This window comes from Rhopalosiphum maidis, chromosome 3, assembly GCF_003676215.2.
Source record: "Rhopalosiphum maidis isolate BTI-1 chromosome 3, ASM367621v3, whole genome shotgun sequence".
NCBI lineage: Eukaryota > Metazoa > Arthropoda > Insecta > Hemiptera > Aphididae > Rhopalosiphum > Rhopalosiphum maidis.
The window spans coordinates 7,755,766-7,769,730 of record NC_040879.1 but is presented as its reverse complement, the minus strand read 5'-3'; the positions used below and the strand labels follow the sequence as shown (position 1 = coordinate 7,769,730).

The following is a 13,965-nucleotide window of genomic DNA, read 5'->3' as shown; positions in this document are numbered from 1 at the left end:
GCAAATCCATCATCAATGGTAATTAAACAACGAAAAATTATTAATGGAAAAATTAAATTTAAATTTGGTGATAACGTTCGTATCAGGGACGGATCCAGGGGGGTGGCGCAGGGGGCGCGCGCCACCCCCTCGGCTTTTATTTAGTTGAAAAATTACATTTAAAAATACAATAGTTTAAATTTAAATACAATTTAAAAATTGTAAAATGTTTTTATGAAATTATTGTGTGTAAGCATAATGACGTACTTTTTAATAAATAATAATGAGACGTATTTTTATATCCCAAATCGCCGGATGGCGGTTTGAGGTTATTTCTAGTTTCTACATGTGTAGTGTTTATATATTATTATTAATATTATCTTGATAAGTATTTGAATTATATCTAAAAATAAATATTCCATTCAGATTATTTTCGGGCCCCGACGTATGGCACAGTCCCCGTTATCGTAATAATTGAAATAGATATCTATACATATAATATTTCACTATTCATCAGATTACAATTTAAATTATACAACAACAACAATATCTGATTTTCTTCGTATTGTGTACAAGTGTACAAAAAATAGTTTCAGTATTGAACTAGCTGTTCTATGCCGTGGTTACCTATATTTATGTTAAATTATTTCTTAATGGTTATATTAACGGTATAATAATATATTATATAATATTAACGGTATATTTCTAAACCTATAATGGACAAATTTGTTATAAAAAAAAAAATTAAGTTGCATGAAACCCATGAAAGTGTCACATCAACAGAAGAAGTGGATACTTTAACTCCAAGTTTGTCGTTCAATAGTTTATTGACTTCTGCTTCGACGAGCTCAATAGAATCGCAACGTATTATTAATGATAATAATGATACTACTACTTCATCGGAAAGTTATGATATTGGTAACTATATAGACCACATATATTCTATTAATGATTTTACTAAATTTATGATTCTTAAAAATCACTGGGTCCCTCCAAAACATTATATATTTCCTTTTTCTGTACATAACAAACGCAATAGAGAAGAAAAGCGACGTCCTAATCATCAGCATTTATCTAATTATTCTTGGTTAGTTTATTCCGATGTGAAAAAAGGACTTTTTTGCAAAAATTGCGCCATTTTTACTAATGATATTCTAGTAGGTGGTCAAAAAACAATATCTGTTAAAAAATTGGTGACAGAACCCCTTATAAAATTTGCTAATTTATTAGGAAAACATGGAGACTTAGACTGCCATTCTCAAACTCAGTATCATAAGTTGGCAATAGTTAAAAGTGAATCATTTATTCAAGTATATAAAAATCCATCTTATGATATTCGGAATCAGGTTGAAACTTCACGTAAACAACAGGCTAATGAAAATAGAGAAAGACTTGTTCCAATAATAAAAACTTTAATTTTACATGGACAACAGAATATACCTATAAGAGGCCATCGTGATGATGGTTCATTACTTAATACAAATAATAGTCCTGTTGCAACTGAAGGAAATTTTCGTTCATTACTAAGATTCCGAATAAATAGTGGGGATAAAGTTTTGGAAAATCATTTAATGACAGCTAAAAATAATGCTACTTATATTAGTAAAACATCAACAAATGAGTTAATAAATCATTGTGGTAATGAAGTTCTTTCTATTTTATTAAATAGAATACATAAGGCAAAATATTACTGTGTTTTATTTGATGAAACAACTGATGTATCTCACATATCCCAACTTAGTATATCAATTAGATATATTTATGAAAATACAGTCAGAGAAGATTTTATTGGTTTTGTTGATCTTCATAAGGACAATTATAGTGCAGATGCTCTTGATTTTGATACAGATAATGAAAGTAACACATTAGATTTACAACAGTCAGAACCAACTATTACAGGAGAAATACTTGGTTCAACAGTTGTAAAAAAGTTGAAAAGTGTGGGACTAGATTTAAAATTATGTGTAGGAATCGGTTGTGATGGTTGCAGTGTTAATATGTCGACAATATGTGGAGCAGCAATTACTATACAAAAATCTGCCAAGAATGCTTTAATATGTCCGTGTTTAAATCATTCATTGAATAATAATTTATCTAGATCAAATAAGATTCAAAGTGTAAGAAACGCTATTGGAACTATACAAGAAATAATAAAGTTTTTCAATGTTTCAGCTAAAAGAAATTTTATTTTAAAAAAACATTTAGGGTATCAGCTGACTAGTCACTGCATAACTCGCTGGATTGAGAGGCATGATTCTGTATTACAATTTATAAATGACCTTCCAATTATATTGAAAAGTTTAACTGAAATTTCTACATGGTATGATATATCTACTTCATCAAAAGCCAATTCATTGTGTAAAACTATACAAGACAGTGAATTTGTTATGTGTATTTTCTCTTTAAATGACATAATGTGTCTAACACGACCTTTAAGTATATTACTCCAAACTAAAAATTTAGACCTTTTTTTCTGCTACTACTAAAATAAAAGAACTTAGAGAAGTACTAAGTACAAAACGAAACGATGCAAATCAGTGCTTTAATATTATATATAATAATGTTGTTGAAATGATGTCAAAATTAGGCACTGAACTAAAACTTCCAAGGACTACTAAAAGGCAGACTTACAGAAATAATATTGAAGTCAACCCAGAAGACAGTCAAGGTTACTGGAGAATATCAATTTATATTCCTATTTTAGATGAAGTAATAAAAGATTTTGATAATAGGTTTTCTAGTGATAATATGCAATGCTTTAATCTTAATTTTTTGATGCCATTGAATCTCATGAAATGTTTCAAAAACACTGAACAGTTAAATCAATCAATTAAAGACATTTCTAATCAATGTAGTGAGTTATTTGGTGAATCTATATTTTCTATTGAACAAAAACTAAAAGGAGAATTAAATCTATTTGAAAATAAACTAAAATCAGATACTGACCTCACAACTATAACATCAGCTATAACATTTCTAGACAAGCTTGATTGTGACTATTTTCCAGTATTTTCTTTATTTATTAAAATTCTAATCACTCTCCCAATATCTATTGCTACAGCAGAAAGAAGCTTTTCTTCTCTACGTTTACTAAAAACATGGTTAAGATCTAGAATGAGCGAAGAAAGGTTAACTGGTCTAGCTTTGTTATACATTCACAAAAATATTGATATTCATAATAATATTGAGAATATCATTAATAGATTTGCTAATGATAAAAATAGAAAATTGGACTTTATTTTGTAATTTTATTAACTGTACAATGATTATTTTATAATATTAAGCACCTATATATGAAGTTATAATAACAGTAACAACTATTTTGTTTTCTGTTTTGTTTTATTGATTATTTAATATAAAATAAAGTTTTATACCTACTTGAATTAAACTGTGATTAATTTTATTTGAACGTAAGTTAGTTCAAAATGATAAATTGGTAACACATTTATATATAATAGTAAGTATGTGGTACCTATTTAAAGTATATTAATACTTAAATTAATTATTGCTTAAGTAAAGTATTTATTTTATCATAAATAGTAATTATGATTCATTATTTTTATATACCTACTTCTTATCCCTACCTATCTTTATTACATTTTTAGATATAAATAAAATCATAAACATATTTGGGAAAATACTTTTAATTTTACATAAATATAATTTTAACTTACATAGAAAGTTTGACGAAAAATCGGAAGACCAATGTAATTGGTCCACATAAATGTCTACAAAATGTGCGCCCCCCCCACAGAAAATTCCTGGATCCGCCCCTGGTTCGTATCAGTACGCAAAAAGGGGGGTTTACAAAAGGCTATTTACCGAGCTGGTCTACAAAAATATTTAAAATTGTTGAAATAAATCAGACGTTACCCACTACTTATCAATTGCAAGATTATACCGGTAAACCGATCGCCAGTTGCTTTTATTCCGAAGAACTATTGAAAACAAATTATCCAAACGACTATTTAGTTGAGAAAATTATACGTAGGCAGGGTAAACAAATTTTTGTTAAATGGCTTGGTTTTGATAGAACTCACAATAGCTGGATAAATATACATAACATTAGAAAATAATCTCAGTTGAGCTACAGACATGAATGTGTTTGGTAGTTCTCAGTCTAGTGAATCAAATAAAATTGTTTCAAATCTCGAACATTCGATCAAATCATATTCGAATAAACTCGATAAAATTGAACATTTAGTGGAAACAAGTTACAAATCAATCCAAATTCAAAAGGAACAAACTGAACAGTTAGGATTAACGTGTATAGAAATTACACAGCATATGATAAGAGGCGGAATATCATTACAATATATCAAAGAAAGTATAGATGATAATTCCTACTATACTAAGTCGTCTCAATACTATTGAAACTTATTATAAAGACAAGTCATAAGGTTTTCGGCCATCTTAGACATGCAATGCGTACTTGGAGTCAACAATATATACATTATTAAAGAGATGTCTATAGTAGACACGGAAACATGGGCGACTCAACACGGGATTTTTAAAAATTCAAAATTTATGCAAGACAACAAAAGTCGAAAGACTAATAAGTGGCTGGAACGCAATTATCATCAACTATCTATAGATTACGGTGATGTCGAATATGAGGAGCTAAGTAGAATATTGAATTCTACTATTGAAAAAAGTTCAACTGCATTTATGTCAAAGGAGAACAAAAAAAACAAGTTCTTATGGAGTATATACCACACGTAGCACATAGAAGTCAACATAGAAGACTTGGGCTGCCCTCGATTGGATCAAATATGTGATGACGAAACTTTACCTCGCTGTAGTTTTAATATGGAGTATAATCCTAAACAATGTACATTTTATAAAGTATTTGTTATGAGAAAATGGTTTGTAAATAATTCTTAAAAATTGTATATATTTTTTTTTCAATTTAAATAAATATCATATTTTATTTTTAACAGTTTTATATTTTATTTATACCTAACCTTTACGAAAAAAAAAAATATTTACAGAAAAATATATATAGTATTTACACTACATTTCATATATACATAATGACTAATATTCGTTCTCAGCCAACTCTATATTCCTATAAAAATTTAAAAATATTTTTTTTTTTTTTTAAAAATTATATTATTAAATTTACCTTTTTAACTATCAATCCGTTTTTGATAGCTTGCTGCAGATTACGGTAATGTGAAACATAATTCTTCTTTGATTCGAATGTCGCCATCAGCTTTTTTACTTTAGAACCCACAGGTATTCCGTTTTAGGGTAGAAAAGGAAAATCATTATGCTGATCATGCAATTCTACCGGATACCTCATGTCAACCTCATATGATGTGACCGATGTGAGACGTTTCGTCTAAATCATTTAATCTGTCAAGCTTGGCTTCAACCTACTTAAAACCACCAAATGGCATATACTGTGACATGGCTTAACCGTACAGATTATTGCCTAAAATAAAATATGATACTTTAAATTGAAAAAAAATATATATATTTATACTTACAATCCTGATATACAGCCATGAGTCTGGTTTGGTTTCGTCATAATCGGGAACTTTATAATGATTTGCCTTCGCATGCCGCATGCTAGCAGCCTGCACCAATCCTCCACGAATGCTTATGGAAAATAATCATTTTTACAAACTCTTGAAAAATAATAGCTGTAAATTTACGTACCACTTTCAATACACAGCAACATTTCGTAATCAGTTAAAGGATCCAATTTCACTGATGTATAGTTTAATATACAATCGAAACTGAATCCTAGAGCTGTACAATAAAATGCCGGATCCAAATTGTATGTATTCATACTTAGGTCGCGAAATTTCTCAAAAATATCGGCAATACATCGATTTTCAGGTACAAATCAGAATAATCACCAAGCGTTCGCATTGAAAGTGATCCCATACCTTTATAGCGTGTTCGTAATCTTCTTTTTTGACACCCTCTTCATTAAGTGTACTATAAAAATCTGCATGTGCTGGTAAACTTGTATCATCCAACTTACACCATGCATCCGTATACTCCTATGGATATACACCTTTCCAGGAAACAAGTGGCATATCTTCCACAGAAAAATGTTTCAATGTTTCCAATGTTTCTCGGAATTTTGAAAAATCTGGCGTCAATAGATTTTTAGCCAAACTTTCCAACTTAGATGGCATAAACCTACACGCTTATTATTTATATGAGGTGGGAGCTGAATGTAAGATGAGCCAGCTACGGCGTTAAACCCATCTGTACAAATAATCATTTTTTTCGTTAAAATGTTGGTGATAATTAATATTATTTTGCTGATTAAGATTGTTATTGAAACTATTATTGTCATTATTATCGTCGTCTTCGTCGGTATGCGAATCAATTATGGGTAGTTGTATACTTGGAGTATTGCCTATGAGGGAGTATTTATATACTGATAATATAGCATTATATATAATATTCAATACATTAAATCTAATACATTCTTTCGGTATAAAATTTTGGTTTGATTTTCGGTATAAAATTAGCATTTATGTGTACATTCCATTATTAATGTATATCTTAATGACAATCCGGGATATTACAAACAAATTAAGAAGTATGAATACATTTAATCTCTTATATACCCGGCTGTGTGTCGTTTGCCAATGAAAGGATATGTGTCTGCTATTAAGTATCAATACATTCTTTAAATTTCAACACATTAAATAATATACCTAACTGGTTGTGTTTGGGGATGTGCCGGCGATCGGTATTGGACAAAACGCTATTGTGATAGAAGGTATACACTGTATACTATACAGTGTATAGTATAATGCCAATGTACACATGTACATTGGCATAACATTAACACACGGTGATCGTTAAAATTGTCGCAAGTGCCAATTGATGTGGTTTCTATACATGCCTGTATATATTTTGTAAGACGGGGAAATAATATATTTAGCCGAATATTATATATATTAGGTCTAACGCATCTGTATATCTTCAGTATAACATTGTTAACTATTTAATAGGTTAGAGTCGAGGTGGGTCAACTTCAACTAAACGGAAATACAATACCCGGTTCGACTCTAAACCAGAATATTATATTTCTGTTCCAAGGTAACGTTGGGGTTGTACGAGTCCGTTGTGGTTGGCGGCAAAATAATAATACTTGATAACATTTGTGATAACAAAGTAATAATACTTGATAACAGTGATTGCGAAAAATGTATGTCGTACGCGAAAAATGATAACTGATAAGAAATGCTTGTCACGTAGGTGATATGCGCGTGTGCGAAAAAATATATGTCGGTTACGTAGCGGATCAGGCGACAGTGGGCGTTAGGACAGCGGGTGAGTTTGGTCGTCGGCAGTCGGGCGCGGGTGAGATGGATGAGTGTGTGGATGAAGGTGAGGTTTCTGAATCGGCTAGTTTTTTAAATTTTATTAAGAATATAATATTTTTTTTTTAATTAAAATTCGTTACTTCTTATTTTATTAAAAATGTCTGATTGAACTCCCAGTAAAACTTTTAAGAAATTATGAATATTGTGATGTGACATATACATTATACAAGTAGAAATTAGTAATTGTAATATATCTATATAATTTAATATTGAATAATTTATTACATCTTGAAAAGCTACGCGGTCGCTTCAAATAAACCTTCAAATGCACTGAAGTGTTAGGTATTGTAGTAATTGATATGTGACCTATTCAATAAAATATTATTTTATTAAAATTTAAAATTTTATGGAGATTAAATTACCGGATGCAACAATACAAATAGTTTAAAATAGTGGCCCAATTTCCGGACACCCACTTTTTTTATATTTTAAAAGTAAGACTTTTTTACATGTTATTAATAATTACAATATCATTCATGACTTGTTATTACTATACCTGTATTACTATTTCGAAATTTTCTAAATTCGCTACAAATATTCATACAAGATGAAAAATCGTCTGGATCAATGCACGAACCAATAGTTTCTAATGCCAATTTAGTTGCTTGATAGTTTAATAATCTATCCTAAAAATTAATAATATTTATTATGTTTCTTAGAAATAATTTAATTCTGAAATAAAACTACTGAATTATTAACATTTTTTAAATTATGAATGAACTAAGTAACAAATATATTGTTTTACAATTACGTGTGGGTATATGCGTATTATTATTTTTATTTTTTATTTTAAAGAAAAATATTTTGTTATAATTTTTAAAATTTTTAAAATTGTTGTTTTGTGTTTTTAATCTACTTTTAAAATTTAGTTGGCACTTATCAGAAATAGGTACCTATCTATAGAAAAATACTTTTACTTGCAAATTTCTTCAAATACTTCAATAATTATTAAAGATAAAGTAAATTTAACTATATTATTACATTTTGAATCTTGTTGAGCTATTTATAAACATTTAAAGTTTCACACATTTCCAAAAAAAAATGAAAATAGATACAAGTTTATTAAAAATACTACGAAGAATTGAAAAAAAATATTATAGGTATTATAATATTTTATTTAAATAAAAATAAATGATAACTTTGTGAATAGTAAAAATACTTAGAGGTTAAATATTAGTAGTTTTAGATAAAAAATTCGAGCTAGTTAGATAGATATAATATAGGTAGCCGATGTAGAATAAAAATATAGAAAACGAGAATATTAAATCTACTCAAATCCAATTTTTGACAAAATTTATTTTGTTTTTGGTAGAAGGAATGAGATATTTGTTACACTATTTAGGCTTTTTCCTAACTGGTTTTTGGAAGATAAAAATTAATAATTATAGAAATTGTAGGTACTTACTTCGATGGATAAGACCGGTCTTTCGATTGCTTTAAATATATTACTTAATTTATCATTATTTTCATGACTATTAGAAAAAAATATTAAGAATTTGTACATAGAAATATGTTTTCTATACAAAATATCGTCGTCTAAGGACTCCCATAATGTATTATTGGTTAACCATCTTTGTAATTTATTCTTCGTTCTATCATCAATGCTCTAAGTATGATAATAAATTATATAATAAGACAAATTATTTAAGCCAAAAAATAAAATACACAAGGCGCTTGTCGTAAAATATGTTAAAATGTTGTTGGGTTATCTCTTATTAACATGTTTTACTTCACATTAAATCTAATTAATCAATGGCCAAAATTGCAGTAAATGTAAAAGCCGTATTTTTCTTTTAATAACACAATCCCTAAAATACTTAAAACATTTTTCGGTATTGGCAACGACGTCATTTCGTTGCAAAACCGTGATTCGGAACAGTTGAATAGTATGATTTTTAACCGACCACTACTCGTAATGCCACCATAAATGTTGTATATCATATTATTCTGTATAATATGTATATTGTTTTTATCTTGATAATAAAAATTAAACTAATATTATATATTTTTTTTAATAAACCATTAAGGTGCAACGCCATAACAAACTTTTGCCTTTCATCTCTATCATACGCTATGTCTAACAGAGTTCCTTTTTTATAGTATTTTAAGATTCTTCATAACATAGTCCTTCCATTTCTGCCCGCAGGTCTTTTACCTCTCATTTCTATCATTATTACTCGTTTGATAATTTGTTACTTCTCGGAAATGAGAGAATATTTAGTCATCCATAGAGCTCTTGTAGTTATGTAATTGTTATGTTTTCTTTCTTATCGTTCCATTTCTCTGTTATGTGTGGCACAATAGATTCTTCTAAGTATATTCATTTGAAAAGTAATTAAACTTTGACGGTTTTTTATTAAAATTGAATGCTTCTAACAAACTTTTTTGTAAAATTGGTAAAGTTGATCCATGGATTAAAAAAAGTGCAAGGTTTTTATCATACAATTAACGGAAAACTACATAGTTTTCTTCCTTTTTTTTTCCAGTCTTTTTTTAGTTAAAATCATAAGTTTTTGCCATAAGTTATTGGAATGCAACCCAATAAATAAACAATATATTATTCAATCATTACAAAACAAGATGTATTATAACAGTATCTTGTGCCATTAGTAAATATTTAAATGATATCGTTATGTTTTACTAGAGACCACCCGGTTGATACCACGAGGTCTTCATAAATGAAACAGGTAAAATAAGGTATCTAGTGTGAGAGTTACGACATTCCAAAGCATAAATATATACATTTAAAAGCAACGACTATTATTGAAAGAAAATTATTTATTGATACGGCTATTAAAATAGATAATTAAACTATATTTTACTTTATATTAAACTAGTACGTCTTACTATTGCATAATCAGCTTAATGTAATAAAACTGACTTAACTAAATCGGGTGATATTTGATGACAAGCCCCGTTAGAAATATTCCACATTGATTATAATGTACTTCATATATGTATAATAATTAATAATAGTCTAGTAATAATAATGATAATCATGGCGTTCATAACAATATTTTATAAATTGAATAAATATACTTACATTGTCTAAGAAATATCTTCGAAACAATAATACTGCTGAACTGGGGAATGATCCGTAATCTAAACTATTAAATTGTTTTTCTTCTGTTAATAATTTGGTTATTGCTTCCTCTTTTATTTTCTCATCTGGTGTATTCATACAATTCATTATATCTACTTTCAATGTTAATAATAATATATACCATATTCTTGCATGTTTTTTTTGTAATTCATCATTAGTAGGAGTATACAATTGTTCTTTTACTAATTCGAAAAATTTCAAACCTGAAATACAAATCACATGTTTAATAATATTACATTCGTACTAAAAAAATATAATAAAAAATATAGTAATAATAGTAAATCAAATTCCAATATGATTTAATAATATAACTAATCTGAACTATATAGAAATCAATAAGTCATTCAATAAATTAAAATAAATAAATATTAATAAAAGGTAGTAGAATGTTAAGGTAACATAAATTATAGACTTAAAATACGAAAATCCAAGTAATTGACACACTGAGTTAGTTTTTATATACCAGTAAAAACTACTTATTTGAGATCTTGTATGCAATTTTAATGCATTTTTACCAATTCTAATAATATTTTTATCAATATTTATCGAGAAAAAAATGGTAAATTTCAAAGGTCTATTAGTAGTTCAAAATGAGTAATTATATTTTGAAATTATATTATCAATAGAAAATATTGGGTTTGTACCATATTATAACAATTGTCTTAGTATATGATTATTGTGATATGTTATAGTATTGTAATTTAATCATACTTATCATATGATTCAAAATATTAATTTTTTTTTAATTGAAAGTATCTTGCAAGGGACAAGGGACTAACAATTCTCCTGAAAATTAAACACAAACACACACACACTACATTCTAAAATCAACATGTGTATCCCCTAATACCCTAATATCTCTTATAACATAACTTAACTACACTCAGAATCTGAGATTGTAAACTACTATGTTCATTAAATTGATTATTTTCTATTATCAACAGAAACTTAACATTTTCACCAATTTTGTCTTATAAGATCTACAATAATCAATCTAGAAAAAAAAATCATAGACCATTTTTTTCATTTAAAAATAATTTAGATTAGTTTGATCAATTCGCAACAATACTATCTTGAACAAATTGAAAAAAAATATTGTCTTTTCTACTTTTTATTATAAATTTAATAATATTATGAAATGTACGTGCATTATAATATTTACCATCACTGATTACATTATATGCAAAATCATAGTTCTTATAAAAATAATAGGTACTCGATGCTTTATAGTACGATTGAAGAAACACCATATACTCTTCATTTGATGACAGTTTTTTAATCTAAAATTATTGTTTTTTAAATAATTTTAATATTAGTAAAATTATACAATTCATATAATATAACTTAAGTTAGAAAAAATGTTTAGTATATCATTTATCATATATTTATAATTTATAATAACCATGCAAGCTTTTTTCAATTTAACTCTTAGGTAATTACCTAAGTATAGTTTATTTGAAACAAATACAATTTTTGAAACAATAAAAATAACGCGGTGAAACAACTCATATATCTTATAGTATAAGACTTCCAACATTACTTTATAAAGTTGTAGTAGCGATAGGATGTGGATATAATATTGAGTGGTGAATACTATGAGATTTTTAAATAAAAATCCTGGTATTTTTTTTATCACACATTGTATTATCAAAGATTATATTATAATGTTTGTATGTAAACTTTATGTTTTTATTCTTAGGCAGCAGAGTATGTATAGCATACATGGTGAATTGTATTAGATATGTTATTAGATAGCATATTAAGATTGCGGTCAACATAGTATTTCGTTCTGAAATATGGTCGTGTCCCGTTTCGCCGCTGTTTCATTTCACCGCTGTGTTATTTCGCCCCCAAATTTATCCCATTTTGCCGCATTCAAATTATTTTTTTTATTAAAACATAATTATGAATTTTATGATTTTTAAAGTGATAAGTAGACACGATGAAATATTTATTATTTGATACAATCTTAAATTGTAATACTATACTATCTGACTTCTGAAAATTGAGGAAAACACGAAACTTCTCCAACGTGGAAAACAAGATGAAAAAAAATATTACAATTAATACACTAAGCTCGAATAACGAATTTGCTGTCTTAAGGAAAGAGTGACAAGCGGCCCTCCACAGATGAAATGTATTGGTTATCTGTACATTGATAGTGCTTAGTTAGATATTTAATTAAACACAACAAATAATTTTAACTAGTTTAAAATACTTTTTATTTATGACTATAAAAGGTACTTAATAAATAATAACGTATATAATTGTACATATATAAATAATACATTAATATAATTTATTAGTTTGTAATTTGCAACTTACAAATTATATTAAGTTACTCGAAAAGTAAATTCGACGAAACGGAGCGGCGAAATAGGAGTTGATTATTGTAAATTAAACTTATACTTTAGAATCTCAACTACCAAAACGCAAAATACCACTTGTCATTGAATGTCTATTTTACCCAATTATTATCTAACCCAAGGATTAGGCAAATTATTATTTGAGTAAAAATTGTGGCAAAAAAAAAACTTTAGTGGCACTCAAGCTAATCATCCAGAATAATCTACTGCTATAAACTACATATATACGTGCTGCAAAATCAAGTATTCCAAGTATTGGTATTTGGGAAAAAATCGAAGTATCTGTTTACTTGTTTGTAATTTAAATTAGTTTTAAGATATTCCCTCTCCCATTCATAACTTTTTTCATAATAAGTTAAGAAATATTTAAATGTAGTCTACTTATCTATTGTATTCTTTTATTTATACTGTATGACTATTATTTAGTATCTGATGGCATTTTAGACTCAGGAAAGTCTCCACGATATATTATATTTGGGACTGCCACAGATAGGTACATTTTTTTTTTATATAATGGATAGACATATTAATAATATAAATTAAAATACCTACATCATTATATTGGTATACTAATTTGTTATGAAATTTAATTATATACGTGTCAGTTTCTATATCAAGTGCATCATTCCAACATTTTCCAATTGCTGAAAATAAAATACTAGAAAGTTTATTTAATAAAAAAAAAGAAATTTAAAAAAGCACAAAATTAATTACATAAAGTTCATTTCAATATAACATTTACGTTTATTAATAATATGTCGAATAAAATAAATTGTTATTTGTTATTGTTATTTTTTATGTATTATAAATTATAATCCATTTTAACATTTGTGTTGTATTACTATAGTGTATAATTTGTTCATATGATCACAGATATAACAATACGACCATCTGTTACAGCAAAAGTTGGTAGTAAAGTGTTTATTCGTATTTTGCAAACAAAAATATTATCATATTAGGAATATTTAAAGTCTTTAATAGTCACCGTTTCAATAAATTTAGTGTTTTTTCTTCTTGAATTATTATAATTTGTTCATATTTTATTATCACCACTATTGGCTTAACCAACCTTGACTACGCGATTAATTCTTTGGACGTTATACACATTTTAACATTAATTATTTATTATCTGATCATATTATTATTATTAAAGTATACA

At 27.3% G+C, this 13,965-nt stretch overlaps 1 protein-coding gene and 1 pseudogene across 1 annotated transcript; one reads left to right on the top strand and one right to left on the bottom strand.

The window, feature by feature from the left end:
* Positions 1-695: 695 nt before the first annotated feature.
* Positions 696-3,703, top strand: LOC113558219. The gene is made up of 4 exons (XM_026963714.1): positions 696-2,096; positions 2,443-2,833; positions 2,918-3,107; positions 3,658-3,703. Exons 1-4 carry the CDS (start codon positions 696-698, stop codon positions 3,701-3,703), a joined length of 2,028 nt encoding a protein of 675 aa, XP_026819515.1.
* Positions 3,704-5,086: 1,383 nt separating this feature from the next.
* On the bottom strand, positions 5,087-5,552 carry LOC113558218 (annotated as a pseudogene).
* Positions 5,553-13,965: the final 8,413 nt, after the last annotated feature.

What these genes read in the sequence shown, in the direction of transcription:
- LOC113558219 (XM_026963714.1), top strand. Translation starts at nt 696, where the DNA reads ATGGACAAATTTGTTATAAAAAAAAAAATTAAGTTGCATGAAACCCAT. An exon ending in AGACATTTCTAATCAATGTA is followed by an intron (nt 2,834 to 2,917) that starts GTGAGTTATTTG and finishes AACTAAAATCAG; the next exon opens with ATACTGACCTCACAACTATA. An exon ending in TCTAGAATGAGCGAAGAAAG is followed by an intron (nt 3,108 to 3,657) that starts GTTAACTGGTCT and finishes TAACTTACATAG; the next exon opens with AAAGTTTGACGAAAAATCGG.